The 18,524-nt window shown below is 42.8% G+C and overlaps 1 protein-coding gene across 9 annotated transcripts in view; it reads right to left on the bottom strand.

Annotated features, from left to right (window-relative positions):
- Window positions 1-11,442, bottom strand: part of LOC120947924 (collagen alpha-1(XVIII) chain) — a 197,932-nt gene extending 186,490 nt beyond the window's left edge. For 8 of the 9 annotated variants that reach the window (XM_049607966.1, XM_049607968.1, XM_049607971.1 and 5 more), the window contains exons 1-2: window positions 11,332-11,442; window positions 8,034-8,524 (exon numbers count right to left, since the gene is read on the bottom strand). In XM_049607966.1, coding sequence (XP_049463923.1) covers window positions 8,034-8,038 — 5 coding nt within the window. In that variant the 5' untranslated portion in view covers window positions 8,039-8,524; window positions 11,332-11,442. Of the gene's footprint in view, window positions 1-8,033; window positions 8,525-11,327 lie in introns of all 9 variants that reach the window. The other variant, XM_040363755.2, reaches the window with a different exon arrangement.
- Window positions 11,443-18,524: the final 7,082 nt, after the last annotated feature.

Here is an 18,524-nt window from a genome sequence, read left to right as displayed (position 1 = left end):
GACAATAATCAACTGTCCGAAATCTCACCCCCTAATGTATCCCTTGCTGGTAGATAAACAAGCAACAGAAAAAAAACCTCAACACCACCCCAGGCACAGCAGCCACACACGCACGCTGGCACGCATCTTGCAATAAAAACGTCGGCCTGTGCCTTGGAAGCAGCCCACACATCGCTCGAAGAAGCAGTCCCTTCTACACCACAGTCGTTGAGTTAATCACACCCATGAGAGAGTGTGTGTGAGAGAGAGAAGAAGTGAAAGAAAAAAAAGACCGTGGGGAGACACGCCAGGAAGAGTATAAAAATAAAGCAAGTGTATAAATAAAATTAAATAACAATTTTGCACTCCGAGTCCGGTTCGAAGGACCAAAACGCCCCCGTGAATGGGCAATGGCAACAAGAACAATAAGGAGAACTGTAACAGGCCTTGTAGTAAGCGGCAGGGTGGCAGGGTAAATCATTTTATTTCTCCATCTTTTTATGTCACTTTCCACATTCTCTCGTGTTTTTTTCCCCAAACCACCCCCTCACTGTCCCTCATACCCGCACACGAATGTCATCGCCACTCGGCGTGCCTAACGTTGTGCGCGACCGTAGGAGACTCATACTCATTTTTCCCTAATTCCCTTACATTTATGACCCATCATGATTGGAATGACATTTCTCGCTCTCTTGTAACTTGCCCTCGGCGTTAACGGCACGCCATGGCCGGTGTCTGGAGCGCTTTCAGGATACCCCCCCCCCCCCCCTCGAGTGGGTAGGAGCGTGTAAGCGAAGAAGCAGTACAAGTGCGTTGCGCCTCGAAAATCGAACCATTCGTTCGCACCCGGTTCCTTCCGGCAAAGCCCCCGCCAGTCGACGGTTTGGCCTAGTGGCCATCGTTAGCAAAAATCGATCCCGAATTTGGACGTTATGAAATGTGGGATGGGCACGAGGTACATGCATGGTGTGAGCGACGGAGGCGCGTTTTTATGTTTCCATTCGCTTCCCCTTAACGGTGCAATAAAATCTAATTTGATGAATCGACCATGTTCCGTTTCTCGCAGTAATCGTTTGTGGGGCTCTTTCGTCGCTCGTGTGCCATGTTTGGTTAAGGAGGGCGAGGGGATGGTAGGGGAGTAAATGGGAACCTTTGGTGCGGTTGCTATGTCGTGGCAGTGATTTTGCAATTGTAGTAAGTTACACGACATAAGAAAGTAGCGTTTGATGGCGTCTGTTGGCAGAAGATAAAGCTATGTTTGGTAATAGTAAGAATCAATGCGATGTTTCTTGAGCATAGCTCGAGAGTGTATGATAATTCGTGTAAATGCTTTAACAAGTAAGAGAAGAATGAGGTTTTCAAAAAAATTTTTTGATAAAATAATAAAATTAAACATACAAGTAAAATGACAGAGTCATATAAAAGGTTTGGAATGCGCCATACATCTTTTTTGGGTTGATTTGTGTTTTACGTATTTAATCGTAAGGACGGTCACAGACACAGTGTTCCTCCCCATGGTCCCTTTCCACATAATTGTAGCAAACTTATTTAATTTCAACAGCGAGCAAGCTTTTATTTCAATCTTTCTTCATCCTCGCGTAAATCAACATCCCTCCCAAGTAGCCCCGAAAAAATCATCCCATTCCTACGCTTGTATAAAAAATGACTAAATCCACTTGGCTTTGACCTTCCACGCATGAAGCACAAGATCAAGGGAGAACAGATTTGCACTTTTTGCTTCGGTTACATCATGGTACTAGACGAGAAGCGAAAAACCTGCAACAAAAGCCGACGAAAAACAAACATCACTGCGTCTGTGCCCCAACTCGGCTCGACTACAAAGGGCACTTTCGCGCTAGGGATGGGTAGAAAACTGCTTACTTATTCTCTACTGCCGCCTGCTAACTCCACCTGCCATTGTGTAAGACACATTGCCGAAAGGGTGGAAAAAATGAGCTCGTAGAATCGCGTTTTTATGCGCTCGCGACCTGTCTGCACTTCGTTCGCTGTGTCTTTGGCACAGGCCTTGGCTGAATATTCCCAGGCCGCGCGCGCAAAAAAAAGTCGCGTCAATTATTAAACGCGGCCTCGTTAATTCTTTCGCGAGATGATATCCCGCCATCTCCTTTCTTCTCCCCTAGCAGCACAACACGTTGCATCTTTGCACTCGCTCTACGCGAGGAGAGGAAGCGAGCATCATCAAAGAAAAGTGTACTTTCTTTCGCGAGTTTGTAACCATCGCGTATAGTAACACGGGCGCAAACGTAATAAAGCTCACATTTCTTTACGCTTGTTCTGTTACTTTACATGGAAATCGCTCTTCAAAGCAGTTGCGAACGAATGATAACAAACGGGGCAGCGTTTGACATTTAGCGCTGACAACTTCAGAAGAAACCGTGGTAGCAAATTGACTGCTGTTAGCAGAAACTCGCGCGACAGCCACAACTCGTTGAATTCGTCGTTTGCCTTTCGCGGATGGGATGCGCATGGGAAAGTTTTCGATTGTTTTCGTACGAGGAGCTAGAAAGCCGGTATGAATACAGTGACGAAAATTGCGTTAGGAATGTGGAGTTTTCTCAATACATCGCTCAGAAATTTTAAGAGTTTTTTCACAAAGTTCCGTTAAATGCAATCAAGCATAGTGCGAAAGATACGCGTATTAGATTATATTAAAAACTTCTCTAAATTGTAATACCTAAAACTGCAAAATTCAATTAAAGATCCAAACAAATTCGACAAATCTAGAAACGATTACATTCGTCATCGAGAAATAAGATGCAGTTACCTTGAATAAACATGTAAAGCCTTCAATTTAAAGTAGCTTTCTTGTCTGTTATTTCGAACATCACTGTATCAAGAGGTTCTCAACACCTCTACTCCCTCAGAAAGCAGGGATGCTTTCACCCTCACTCAAGCGTGCCCGCTCGTGTAGAATAATTTGCAACATATTACAACCTTCCGAACAGGGGCTAAGCCCTCCGTTTAGCTTCCCATTCGAGTAGGTGCGTTGCTGTAACACCACTGCACTCTGTATTTGATGGAAAGCTCCCATTCCCAAGCACTCTGATCCGATTAGGTAGTGCGCTAATCTACCGAGACATGAACCATGGCTTCGGGTTTGGTTTGAAACAAACAAAAAAACAAACCCTCCTGAACTGTACTCTCATTCCCCAGTGCTCCGGGTACGTAACTAATGGAGCACAAGGGATGGAAATTTGGAACGACGAAAGCAACGCCCTTGCAAGTAGCACTTCTGCACTTCAGGATAAGTGGATTATTGCTAAAGGCCGATTTGAAGCGTTGTCCGTAGCTGCAACTGGGGATGTTGTTGAAATTTGGTTGAAACATTCTAGTTGCGGACCATTTCCAAGAATGTAAAAAAGGCATTATTCAATAAAAAAAACCTGGAATGCAGATAATAATAACGAGATAATCTTCACAAGATACGATCAAACTGGATATTTGGCATGCAGTTTTGGATGATATCATTGCTTTAGGAGACGAACCTTACGTACGCTCGAGATGCGAAACTTCGAAACACATGAGTGTGAGATAAAGTATAAACAATTTAAAGATCTACCATACCAGATTGAACCTCATTTCAGAATTTCGAGATAGTAGTTTTCCTCCGAAATGGTATTCTAAAGCTTTGACACACAATCTGAAAGCTCTATCAGAAATGGAATCATCAGAAAAGGTATTCCCATGACAGGCTGTATCATCTTGCCAACTGTGAATAAACCCAACGAACACAAACGAGTGGTATGTTGCTTTGCATTCCGGGCAAATACTATCATTCCGACATGAAACAATAACTCAGATCGGTGCGGGCAGCAACGAAGCTCAACCCCATAAGCCGCGCCACGAACCATTTGTTATTGATGAAGCAGTCGATAGCAAGTAACTGCTAATTTGTAAGTATCTGCCCGCTGCTAATGAGCTGTTTTATAGATTCCTTTGTGAAGCAGCAACCAGTTTGCTGAATGTGTCGAAACAGATAGCGAGAACATTTCAATGGTGGAAATCCTTTGACCGGCTCAGTTGCTTCGGCTAGATAATGGAAGCGCCTAGTAGCTGACGGTGCGAGACTGGCGGCTGCGTACTTACCGGCTGTTCCGCTCGAACAGAAATGATTATTATTTCAACGCTGTGTGCTGATGCTGTGAGGGTGATGTTAAGCACACGCCGAGGCACTGTTTCACCGCTGACGAGCTTGAAAAGCACAGACATCGATTCACAACCAATTTCAAAGTTTGTCGTGCAAGGAGTTACCACTTGCCTGGAAGGATGATGTTTCAAGTCCTTACAGCCAAGCGTAACGTGCTAGCGCGGGTGCGTCGGTTGGAAATGATTCTCTGGCTCAAGGCGAGGCATTTCCAAGCTGTTTCCTTTCCTGCTTGCCTCTGACACACTCCGACAAAACAAAAAACTAGGAATCGATCCCTGGTGGATAGCTGACGCACACAGGATTTCCTGTAAAACAAACCGTCGCTTTGTAAGCTCAGCGTGCCAGTGAGCGTTTCCACGTTGACTTCCAATTGCCGCTTCGCCCGTCCTCGGCTCACAGGGTGGAAATCTTTTCCACAAATTGAAATTTTTGTTCCTTTTGTTTTTTCTTTCTCTGGCACTGATCTGCGTCCAAAGATGCCTGCCGTAAAGGAAGATCTCAGCCTCGCCGTTGTCGGCAGCGCAAACTACTAGCCATTTCTTAGCGATGTCGTGATGTGGGTTTTTGCAAAATTCTGACGCCGGGACTAAACTAACTTCATGCCAGCGCAAGGAAAGAACAAAAAGGAAAAAAATGTCCGAGGAAAGGACGAAATGAAAGTTTGAAGCCAGAATAGAACATGCTTTCTGGCGTCGCGTGTGCCGGGTAAAAGTCAACGAATGGCTAGCATCACGGAATGCCTTCGTGATGGCGTGCCGTACTGCTGCGGTATGAGTGTGTGTGTGTGTGTGGGAGAGAGATTGGGTCCGAAAACATCCTACCAAAAACAAAACAAACAAAAAACTTCCATGGCAAATGGCGGCAAATGCTTCCCGGCGATGATCTTCGGATGATATCGATAATAGAAAATTGCGCAAATCTGGTGACATGCCGTTGAGGGGAATTTTGGAGTTTGAGGTTCACCAGCTGGGAACACGATGTTCGCCCGAGCAGGATTGGAAAAGTTTCTCCATTTCTGCTCCTACGACCGCTGCTTGACTTGAGGGATAGTGGTATTGGACAGGTATGGCTAAAATGTTATACTGTTGTGATTATTTTTGTTACATGGAAAATACCGTAAAAAAAATCTTTACGACAATTATGTTAGTCAACCGAGAACATTATGCAACAAATAAAACCCATTTCTCATTGAAACCTCCCTCCAAGAGTAAGAAAAATGTGTTACGAACTGTACCAGTATTTGGACATAATGCAAGATATTTAAAAATAAATAAATAAAAAGTAAATTCTTTCATAAATATCCTTCATTGAGTACCACACAGTAGTTAGTCTTCACGATAGGATTGCCTCAAACTTTAATTACGAAAATTCCTCACACTTATCCCAATGTGTTACGAACTGTACCAGTATTGGTACATAATGCAAGATATTTATACAATAAACAAAAAAGTAAACTCTTTCATAAATATCCTTCATTGAGTATCACACAGTATTTAGTCTTCACGATAGGATTGCCTCAACTTTAATTACGAAAATTCCTCACACTTATCCCAATACAGCACATTCTTAATGCCCGTACAGTACTTTCTCCATTCAAACATATCTGCTTTATTTCAATTGCCACTTCCAAACGAACAGCTGCGTAGAACGGAGAGCAGGTCATGTACTTTCAGCCATCCAAAATTAATCCATGCTCGTAAGCGCTTTCCTCTCTTGCAGTACTCAGTTATCGAAGACAACCCAGCAGCAGCATGTTGCACTTGCTGGGCGAAAAAAGGGGGGGGGGGGGGGGGGGGACAAAAAAATGCCACCCCTTTGTGCCGCGCCCGCCACCGTCACACAGTTTGTCACGTGCCGTGAGTTAAAGATTAAACTCGAGCAAACACCCGGAAATGCGTGGCGAGAAAGAAATCCTCTGTGACAGTGTGTCCTTCCCACTGTGTGTGTGAGAGAGAGATAGAGAGAGAAGAGCAGCATCAAACTTTCTGGCAACGGATGTCGGTGTGGCGCGCGCACAGCTGCTTGCTGGTTGACCACTGTGTGACACAACTGCCGGCGCACACGAACGACCGGTCCGGGGGGGAGAGGTCGAAAGACCCGGAAAAGTCTTGCAGGGTTCAGCAGGCAACACCGGCTGTGCTGTCTTGCAAGAATGTTCCCGCGTAAAGATGGTTAGTGAAGATTCCAGCAGTAGGTTTGTCGGTGGAAACCGCTGGGAAACGTTGTGGAAACTAACTCCCCGCGCACATTCCGTCCGGAAAACCACTCCAGCACCGTTTACGAGAGCTGAGCAGAGCAGAAACACACAAGGACAAGGGTGAAAGTTTTCTTTGCGCTGCACTTTTTTTACGCTCCGCCCCATACGCCCCATGCCGCTGTACGAGCAGCTTCGATCGCATGAGTAGTTAAAGTCAACGTCAAACAGTATCATTCGTTCGTTCGTACGGGATGCGAGAGCGTGGACCGAGAACCGGGGGTGGCAGCAGCAAATTTGTGGTTTGATGCGGGAAGGGAAGGTTTTGAACTTTTTGGAACATTTTCCACCCATTGCATCCACATATATATCTCGGGGTGGCGGCGATGGCGGTCACAGTTTTGGAGCATCCACTCTGGTTCTCACCATTTTACACTACACACGGACAGGGTGTTTGGGTGGGGGCCTACCGTAATCGTTGCCAGCAATTAGTTCAGCCGGTCGATGGAGCCTTTTTTCGAGGTCGGAACGGGATAGCATTTCATTTCCCGCAAGACGATCCGATGGAGAGGATTATTCACCGTATCGTTTCGTGCGAATTGAGGGAATTGAAGAAAAAAAATACTAAACCCACCCAAAACTCAAGTGCTGCTGCCTTCACGGGGTTCTGGAGAAATCATGATAAATTACTTCACACGGTCTTTTATGGGGATGTGCTTGTCTTGTGCGATTAGTTCTAGCAGAAACGGATCCACACGGCTTGATCCATTTGCGGTTAACTATGCTCAAGTGAAACCACAAACGCAAACGGTCACATGCGATGATTAATGGGTCGGCAAGTACTTTTTCTATAAGTCATGTAACGATAACAAAATAAAAAAAAAAGTTCAAAACGGTATAAACTGACAGTGAAAAGAACATTTCGTTGGAGAAGAGAAATTTGAAAATAAAAATAAATTAAGTTTTGTAGTGTATTATTAAAACAACACATAATAATTTCAGAGCTAGTCGATTTGGAGAGATAGAGTTTGTCAATAGAAAACAGATTAAAAAGTAATATTTTCTGGGTGCCAAATATTTTATAGCGCAGTCTTATAAATAATAACAATAAAATAATAAATCAACTAAATACCACTAAACCTTCGCTAACCTGTGAAACAAACGACGCTAACGTTCAATGCACCAAGTACCGCCCCCACTGTTATCCTTTTTTTTGTCAGCCTCCGTAGCATCCTGCGAAGCTTGCCTGATCGGCGGCCCTTCACTTAATCGCATTAGGGCATTTTGTCCTTTCCTCCCCCTTTTTGTTTTTGGAGCCCAACATCCATTTTTATTCCATTTTTTTTTCGGGAACCGTGGGTCAGGAAAACTCCAATCGAGCATCGCCGAAAGCAAAGGCAAACAACAGCCCAGTTACCAACGTCACAGCATGCCGGACGAGGTGTTTTATTACAGAGCAAGTGAGAGCGACAGAATAGAATATGAGGGAAATGCAGTAAAAAAAAAAGGGAAAACAACATCGACAACCCCCGCATTTGTTGTTTTCGGTAGCGGCGGCACAGGAAAAGCGAGAAATGAAGATCACTTTTTGCCTCGCATCCGCGCACGACTCTGCTCGTTTGGTCGTCTGTTTTTGCGCTGATTATTTCCTTCAGTAAGCGATTTGTCAGATTAGTGTCGCCGGCTACTTACTTCATTGCAGCATTTACGACGATGCACTTCCGTTGCCTGCCGCTGCCGTCGAGCTGCCCGAACCGCTGCCGCTGCGCCCGAATGATGAGCGTTATCTGCGCGATGGCGCACACCAGTCCAGCCCCAGCGAATGGAACAGCTGGCTGGCCACGTGGAGCACACACAAAGTCCGGCGCCGACTGGTGGGATGTGTTTTGTTCTGCTGCTGCTGCTGCTGCCGCCAATACTGCTGCTCGTCCACTACGATACGATGACGTTGCACGGCGCTTAGTGCACGTGCGAGCAGACGAGTGGGTTACGTGAGGGCGCTTGCGTTTTTTATTATTATTTTTATTCCAATCCGATTGGTGGTTTTCTATCCGGATCGGGTGGTGCGCTTGTGTCTTTTGGGATTTATTTTCACTCCGAAAAAAAAAAAACAGAAATCCCACAAAACGCCAGCTATGAATGCCGCCCCTACTGGCTGGCTTTAATGATTCACTTTCTTTACGCTATAAAACACAAAAATATTCAAAAAACAGAAAACACTCAACGATTATTTTTCGCATCAAATCACACACCATGAATCAACATTCACTTATCACTAGCCGCGCGGAGCGAGAGACCGCAGAAATAAAACGGGTATTTCTATTGCTGTAACATTCCTTTCCATCTTCTACTGGTTGAGGGATTTTTGCATTTTCACCCTCCAACCACCGGAGCTTTTTCCACTTCGTTCACGCCACTAGAGACATTCATTAAGCAGTGCAACAAAACACGCTGACCACCACCGACAGACGGGATGAGTCATAACTCTATCATCGATTGCACTCGTTTTTGCACTCGCCCGTAGTCCGGTCCAGCCCCAGGTCCAGGTCGTTAAACATTGTAGCGGGCCCGCTCGAAATAAGGCGCGAAAAACTGATTGAGTGTATAATCTTCCGTTCCGCACAGGGAAAATCGCGTCAAGTGGGAATAAAATTAGATGAAACGAGAGGCGAGCGAACATTCTGGTGGCCGGCCGGGGTTTGTGGTGCAAAAGGAAATAAATTTTAAATGAAAATACCATCGAAACGAGCGCGAAAGTGTCGTTTTCGATCGACGCTAGTGCGTTAGGCGCAGTGGGGGCCAAAAGGACCAGGTAAAAAGTTTTATGATAGTTTGATGTTTTTTGATAATCTTGCTTTGAAAGGAAAACGTACCAAACGGTCAACAGTTTTAGAAATAATAGCCAAAAATAATAAAAATGTTCTCATGTTTTTTAGACATGTTTTTAGATTGTGTTTTATACTAAATATATGAAAAAAAGTGAATAATTTTGTTACTTTGTAAATGTTAAACGTATGAATAATGTGACAAAATGTTTTCAAGAGTATTTGCTTATTCCAAAAACATCCAGAATAATTTATCGCAGCTCACAAAAGAAAACTTATATTTCCTGAAAGCATTTGGCTCCCACTTCCCCTGTTAAAAAAAAAAAACCTCAACCGCACGGCACGTATAAAATCCGTATAAATCATGCGCCAACCAACTTCTCATAGCGCTAACCATTCCCCAAGCGGTGCCCAGACGCACTCGGGGCAAGCAGATTATTATCAATCTCGTCTCGGAAATAGAATCAAAACATAGAAAGCCTTCCCACGTTCTCTCGCTTGGTAAAATCAGGATGTTTGTACATTTAGTGCGTGAGTACGCACACTGGCCAACGGTACACCGATGCGAGGGACGGACAGACGACCAAACACATTCCACCCGACTAAAACTGGCAAACGACGGGACGGGCAAGCGGACAGAGGCTTCCGCACATGCATGGTTGATGAGCAGCATTTTGCGCTCTTGCAAGTTTTTGTTTTCTGCTTCCCTTGCTCTAATTAATTTCCACGAGCAACACATAAAGTGCTGCGCGCCGTTGCCGTTGCTGCTGCTACGTCTTGCTTTCATCGGAAAAATTGATTCAGTTCGCACGGGAGTGGGGAGTGGGGGGAGGAGGGAGGAGTGTGTTGGAGAGTGCACACAACGGACCCACGCCAAGATTGCCATTTCCACACATTTTGGGCCTATCTGAAACGGCCCGGCCAAGAATATTTGGGATTTTGATTACAATTCCTTCCTCTGGGTTCCTTCTGCCACTCTTCGGTACATGCAGGGATAAATGAAGGAACTTGCCAGCTCTCACCCCAACACCTTTCGTTCACAGGCAATTTCACATTACATGCGGACACGATTTGATTACACAGTGCTGTGTCGAAGAAAAAGTGTACACTCAGCAAGACGCTAAGAATCATGTTTTTCTTTTGCCTTAATTCCTTTCCCTCTCCCCATGACTAGGGGAAGCCACCACACAGGACACAGGATGAGCAACCGGAACCACGAATGGACGTGAGAATTGCTTCCGTGGCAGCGAAGAACAAACCACTGCACGAAGCGAGGTTTGGAAGTTAATTTTTCCTTCCATTCGAATTCCACTCCGCCAGTCCACCGTTAGAATGGGCTTTTCCTTCTGTTCCGATTTCGATTCCGGTATACACAACGGATTGAAACACACATTCACGCACGCAACAAAAACACATTGACGAATCGAACAACAATCATGACGGCCTCTCCCCCTCGCATCCACTTTCTTCCACAACCAGGCACCGACAGTCCATATCTTATCAATCCATTGGGAGCGTATCCTGTTTTTCACTCCCGGTTCGGGCACCCGCCAGGCCAATAGACAACTTGCAACATCATCGGGGCTGAAATCGGGGAAACCGCGCGCTACAGCCGGAAAACACGATGGAAAACATGCAATCATGCAGTGGAGCCAATTCATGTCCGCGGCATCCCCACAGACACACACACACACACAGTAGTAGTGCACACAGTGTGGTACGTTCGGCGGCAGAAACATTTGCACTACACAACACTGCACAAACACAAATCCGCACACACACACACACACTGGTAGTTCACTTTTGCCGTCAGTCAAATTTCACTTTTGCAAGGCTCCCCTGTGCTCGGAAGAACGGACGGAGGATTTGGTGTAGCATTTGACCGATGCAAAGCGGCAAGCCATGAGGGCGCGGTAATGGACATGACATGTGCTGCAATTTAGTGAGGGAATGGAACACGCGCGCTGGAAATGATTGTGCCCGGCCCTCGATTTTCCAAGACGTACACAATTCTGTTGATTTTTCCCATCTACACCGGCAGCCGGAAACGCAACTGTCGGATTATCGTTGCTTTTTTTCACACGCCGCTTGTTTTAGATGATTTCTTTCCCTAGGCACCGAATCGGTACCCTGTTGGGGAGGTCGAGCCCGTTATACGTACGTACCAGCACACGACCGAACAGCTAGAATTGCTTGAAACACACGCAAAGAGAGCTATATGCAGGTGGCACTACAGCAGGATCCTACCGCAACGGTGGACGAAGATGTACTGAAACGGTGCCGTGCCGAGCGCTTTATGCTACGGAATGTTTTGGTGCGTTTTGAAATGAGTGCTGCTGTGTGAGAAGAGAGCGAGAGAGAGAGAGCGCGCGCAAAAGCGTGAGTCGGAGAATCGGTTGATAAGGAGAGCACTTGACAGTATCTATTCAATCGTCTATTTTAATCAAACGAAACCATATAACGAGACACTTATTTTTATCAATTACATCATTTACATCAATAACATCCCGCATGTTGCAGTTTGAATTATAAATATCGTGCAACTTTTATTTGGTTTTCGTGCGTTTTGTGTCGATTCAAAGCCACTCACAGCGGTTGGCCCGAGAGCTGAGTTAGGTTTGAGTGAGAATAAGCGCTCAACAGAGCGGAGTACAAACGGAACCGGCTCCTCAGTGTTCGGTGGAGCAACCGAGCTGCCGAGGAGAGGAAACAGTGGTATGCAGCGTGATGCTAAAAATGCCGGCTGTAGTAGCACCGGGCGGTATGATAGCAACCAGCATAGCAACCGCGTGGTCAATGTTTATGTTTGGCTCGCCGATCTCACGCGTGAGGCACTCAGCACGGGAGGCAGTGGAATTTTTGTATGTGAGAGAAATTGCACAACCCACACGCTGAGCTTGCTTGGGAAGGGAGAGAGAGATATGCGTTCAGAGAGGAAAACAATAAATGTGCAAATTAAACATTTGATATTTGTATGCTTTAATTGTTAAGGTTTTTAAATTAACTCAATTTTTTTTTTGATAGTGCAAACAATTTAAAATTAATAATTCAAACATCAGGTATCGAAAATTTAGCATAAAGTGACCGGTTCTTATAAGTTAATAACGATTGTTTATAAGTTAATAACATAAATTGTTTAATTGATAAAAGTATTTAAGAAATTCATCAAATTGGTTTTCTCTCTTTCACATAAGAAATGAGATATGTTGGTTTATGGCCTACCTTAGAATGTGCTAGTATTATTTGGACGTTTGCGGACACAACAATATTTAATAGATAGGCTAGAATCGGTTCAACGGAAGCTTACTCGTTCGTTGTTTTATCGTCTCTCGTGGTCTGGTAATTCTGTTTGTCCCTCTTACCGTACAAGGTGCCTGTTATTTGGACTGAAACCTCTGCAACAGTGCTTATTTATACACAAAATTGTTAGCGGATCTTTAGACGCCCCGTCAATTCTGAGCAAATTGAACTTTCACTAGGACATTATTCAACATAGAATTCAGATTGACTAATTTTGGATCTAACGATCCTTTATTAAAAATGATAAGTGTCTATAACTCGCTAGGAAACAATGTCGACTTGAACTTAAACTTAAACAATTTACGGACCTTTTTACATAGCTTAGTATGACGCATCTACAGTTTATGTTGTTTATTTATTTATCTGGTTGATTGACAGTTAAACTACTTATGTCTTTCGATGCGTTTTAGTTAGCACTGTTCTATAGCATTAATTATATAGATAAGTATGTTATGTAAGCTAACACCAGCTGGATAACTTTCGGAGTAAATAATAATAATAATAATAATAAAAATAATAATAATAATAATAATAATAATAATAATAATAATAATAATAATAATAAAAATAATAATAAAAATAATAATAATAAAAATAATAATAATAATAATAAAAATAATAATAACAACAATAATAATAATAACAATAATAATAATAATAATAATAATAATAATAATAATAACAATAATAATAATAATAATAATAATAATAATAATAGTATTACCAATAATCGTAATAATAATAATACTAATAATAATAATAATAATAATAATAATAATAATAATAATAATAATAATAGTAATAATAATAATAATAATTATAATAATAATAATTATAATAATAATAATAATAATAATAATAATAATAATAATAATAATAATAATAATAATAATAATAATAATAATAATAATAATAATAATAATAATAATAATAATAATAATAATAATAATAATTATAATAATAATAATAATTATAATAATAATAATAATAATAATAATAATAATAATAATAATAATAATAATGATAATAATAATAATAATAATAAGAATAATAATAACACCAAGCCCGATATTGGTAAACTATCAATTCAAATAAAACTAAAATAGTAAATTTTGATATTTCAAATAACAGAAACCAATAGAAGTTGATTAAAGACGAAAATAGATAAAACAAATATTAGATAAAATATAAAAAAAATACCAAAACAATAAAATAAACAATTGATTGCAACAATGGAGAGATACACTTTTCACTGCTAGTTACTAACATTAAGCTTCACATAAACAATAAATAGAGGACAAACATTTCCAAACATGGATCAATCGCAAGCCAGATCCCTAACAATCTGATCTCAATTCCATCAACAATAAGAACTAAAAGCAAATTAAGGTAAACATATCAAAATCTTAGACTGTTGTCACATTTCAATAAGCTACTTTTTTATCAGTTATTGCTGTTTCTAGGGATTTTTCTTTTTTGAAAATAAAATCAGGAAATTATCTATCAGAACTAATACAGATATGCATATTTTTCCATGGCACCTTTATAAATAAAAAAAATCCCATCTGAACACGCCTAACTACTATACAACAATTTAAAAGCATAAAATAATTCATACCTCACCAACGCAAACGTGCAAACTTCACCCACAGAGAGCCGTCGAAACGAGCATGAGGTCACATTAGCACCGCTTACAACGGTGCCAGATATAATTAATATTTAGCACCAATGTGCTCCTCCATTGCAGTTCCGTGCGTTTGGCAGCAGGCCACTCTGCACTCTACCTGGGATCGAGGCACAAAATCGGATTTAGCGTCTGCTGCAGCCCAGCTCTAGGTGCATCGCCGTTGCGTTGGTGTTTTCTCCCCCACCCGAGCCGTCCATTAAGAATGGGGCTAGCTTGCGGTTTCTATTTCACCAGCCAGATCGCATTACTAGAAACGAGCCAAAGAAACGAGCCGGAGAAAAACAAGGCAAAGAACGGTAACGGAAAAGTTCGTTACACTTTCACTCGGCCGGTCGGTTCTGGATGGTAACGGGTGGAATGAACTCTTAGCATACACACGGCTTAGAAATACGATGTGTGTGTGTGTGCGTAAGGGCAGTGCAAGAAAAGACAGAATACATATCTTAACAAACGAACGGATCGGAAAAATGGTGGAAAATCTATCCAAAAACAGAGACAACAGAGAGTACACACACACACACGTGACCGCTCCAACCGGTCGGAAGTTGCGCAAGCCATGTTTCTGTGGTCAGCCGTATAACTGCACCAATCCTTCCTTCCTCATTGGGCCCAAATTTGTCTGTCTGGGTGTCATGTAAAGCTTGTGGTCTGGGTTACACCCCTCACTCCCTCCCATCTTTCCCATTGCTCGGTGGTGCCGGCCTGTTTACCGTGCGTGTGGAAAACTGCACCTGCAACCGTCTGCAGCCAGCAGCGCAAAATGCAGAACCAGCCGGACCAAAGTCTAGCCGCTGACAATGGTTCCCGCCGGAGGCCGAGGAAAACTCTCGCTCAAAAGCGGAAAGGCAGAATATGGGCGAACAAAAAAAAACAAAATAACGGAGAAAGAGAGACAATAAAATATAAAATTACATGTTTACGGTTTGTTATCGTGTCGTACCGATGGTGCGAGACACTCACACCCGGTGCGTTCTTGAGAATCACACGCTGCAAAACAAGAGATCGTATAACACCGCCAACGGTCAGCATGGCCATTGCCAGCGAGCCGCACGACCAGCAGTCGGATTGGAACGGATCTCGACTAAAGCCATTTAAATGTGCCCGGTGAGCACGAGCGGTCAGACTTTCGTCTACCGTTTTGTGGCTCAATTTTTCACTCCCTCTCCACCATTTCCATTACCTCACACAGGAATGGCCACCGTCGTGACAGGGGAAAAGGGTCAGTCTTTTTTTCCGGCTCTCCTTGCAGGCCAGTAAACTGTCCCAGTAAAACGACGTGCCACATATTGGAGGGTAGTTTTGGCGTGTCATTAAGCGAACTTCAGTCCGGTTGATATTGCAATAGTGGATAACCAACCGAACCCCGTTCCATCCGTCCGGCCGGTGCGCGACCGTTGCGGATATTTTATTATTTTATTGTCGGACCTGCAAGCAGCGGCCGTCGTATCGTCAACTCACTCGGACTCCACTTTTAAAGTGTAATGGGAAAACAGGAACAATCGGGTGCCGTTTTGTGCGAGGGGGGGTCGATGGCATTGGGTGGAAGCAGTGTGCCCGATACGAAATCGGAACTGGTCGTCCGTTAAATCGAGCAGCATGGATTGGATTCAGTACGATCAATGCTGAAGCGTAATGGGTCGGGCGGTGGGAAAAGTGGACAAAAAAAACTCTAAAACAGAGAGAAAGAGAGAGAGAGCGCGAGAGTGAGTCCAACAAGCGGTGACACATGGACAGTGTAATGGGCAGTTTGCGTAACACCGGGCGACAATCGTAAAGTGCAATTTTATTCTCGGAACACATCGACCTAGAGCAGCAATGGAAAACGGATTTTCAGAATGTTTAGATTTGAAATAAAATAAAAAGTAATAAAAAAATACTAATAAATTTATGAATCAAAATAATAAAAAATTTTACTTCATATTACACTGAATCAATCAGAAAGAAACAAATACTAAATAAAATGTGTGAATGTGGTTCAAAATGAAACGATTAAGCTGATGTTAACAACGCACTACCTCAAGCAAGAATTCTTACATTAAACGTAAAATAAGACTTCTCATTCTCCTTTATGGGGGATTGCTAAAGACCGCAAAACGATTGTAGCGTCACATATTTAAGTAGACTAGTAAGTAATAAGAAACGGTGTTTGTCAAATTTTTCTCAGAAGTAAACAACCAGAACGCCTGAGCTAGTTGTGATTTGATATGATAAGAAATCCTAATTCATAAAAAAAAACTATATTGTAAACATTAATCCCACAATTAAACACAATTTGTTGATATATACTATTTGGCAGAGTGATTATTGTGTACGAATTCATTTGTTACTTAACTTAAACTGTATTTTATAATATGTAAAATTTGGGGAAATTCATGCATCAGTAACATCGGATTGAAAGGTCAGCCACATGAAATGTGTACACTAATTAACCATAGACTTATCAAAGTCAGCTTAACGTCAGCTAAACAATTCAGTTTAGGCAAAAAAAACTATCATATCATAATTTAAATGGATCAAAATACTGCTTTGAAGTTCCGTTACACATGTTGATGCTGCTTTTTATACATGATGTCTATCAAAGCCGATAAACTGCAATGATTTGAGCAAATTTAAACAAAAGATCAAGAGAAAATTAAATCGTTTGTACTATACTAAACTTTACCGGCAGTTTAGATATACTAAAGTATGTGTTTGATCTGCACATGCTAGGCTGTTCAAGTTAAAGCTGTTAAAGGAGTAACGTTTCACAAAATATTGCAAAAATGCAGCGCAGTTTATAACCCGAAATTGAATTTGTAGCGCTTTACACTGATAGAAAAAAAAACACTTCAAAGCGTTCGATTCGATTGTGCGTGGACCAAAACGATTCTCGGACACTTCAAAGCGATTATTGGATTTAGCAATATTAATTCAATGAAATTCATTCCATTAGCTTCATATGAACTATGCTCGGTTACGAGCTTCAATTTAAATGTCAGTGTAATTTTAATAAATACACATTTATCAGCTTGACCACACAGACACGCGCCCCATCATTCCAGTCGATCTATTCTATTAGCGCGTTTCATACACTTTTTCCCGATAATGCATGTCCCAAATGTCACGATGAAATGGTTGTTTCATTGACAAGTGTAGCCGAACAAATGAATCAGCTGACCTGTGCGCTTTCCATAGCCACCAAAGTGCCAGGGAACGTGTAAACTCATCACTTTTTCTATACCCGTGTAAGGAACGTTGTAGTTCTATAAATGGGAACACTTTTCCTGGAGCAAAAAAACCAATCTCCTTTTCACGCTCGATTCCAAAGATAACGCCACCCAGTAGCAGCAGCATCCTCGTAACACTCTGTCCGAAGCGAGGCCAGTGAAGTAAAAGCTCGTTTCACAAGAGATTTTTCCGAGCGAGAGAGAGAAAGAGCGAGAAAGAGAGTTGAAATCCTCCAGCCTTCATCCTTCTGTACGGTTACCAAGCGCAATTGTCAGCAGTTTTTGTGCCTCCGCCGTTCGAATCATCGCACCACCAAAAGGTTCTTGTTTCGAGGCAGCAGACAAAAAAAGCTCCACCACACCGACGAGGAGCACACAACAGCAACAGTGCGACGCTTTTCATCTGCCCACTGCGAAATGGGGCTCCCTCAAATGTGACCACTAACTGTGGGTCGCCGCTCTGTTGAGTTCCTGCCGTACGTGGGCCAATCGACCAGAACCCCGACCGGTCGGCCGTGATTCGAGCAACGCAGCTTGAACGTTCCAGGAAGAAACAGCTGCTGATGATGATGATGATGATGACGAGGAAAGCGAACAAACACATGAAGATTTTTTCCCACCCTTACCTTAAGACCGGGTAGGGCAAAAGCTTTTGATGATGTCAACGGTTCCAACCGAGCCACATAATGAAATGTCAGAAACGAAATGAGACGTCGCCGTGCGTAGAGACCCGGCGTGCGCTTCCGGAGTGGAAAAAAAATCGGTTGTGCGGGTTCGGCTCCCAAAAATTGGACACATTCAACAGAGCGCCGCGTGTGGCTTTGAAGTCGTTCTGTCCTGCAAAAGTGCCACACTCTAGCTCTAGGAAGGAGGCGCAATTTTGCTTATCCTGGCCAAGAACAAACATCGCCGAAACGAGCGGATGCTCTCACCGGCACAGACACTTATTACATTAACCTCCGGTGCAGTACGGTACGGTGGCAACCGTTGTGGCTTTCACTTTTGCCTGCTACCCGTTTGCTTGCCAGAGCACACAATCCGATGACACATGACTCGGAAGGAAAAGGATATAAACCCATTAAAGAGCGTTCTACGGTTATAAAGGTGAAATTAAAAGCCACCCACCCAGATGGCACCAGCGGTGCTGTGACACTCTGTCGGGGTG

Source organism: Anopheles coluzzii, chromosome 2 (genome assembly GCF_943734685.1).
Source record: "Anopheles coluzzii chromosome 2, AcolN3, whole genome shotgun sequence".
NCBI classification, from domain to species: domain Eukaryota; kingdom Metazoa; phylum Arthropoda; class Insecta; order Diptera; family Culicidae; genus Anopheles; species Anopheles coluzzii.
Note: the sequence above shows the minus strand (reverse complement) of the source record. Positions and strands in the feature narration are given on the sequence as shown.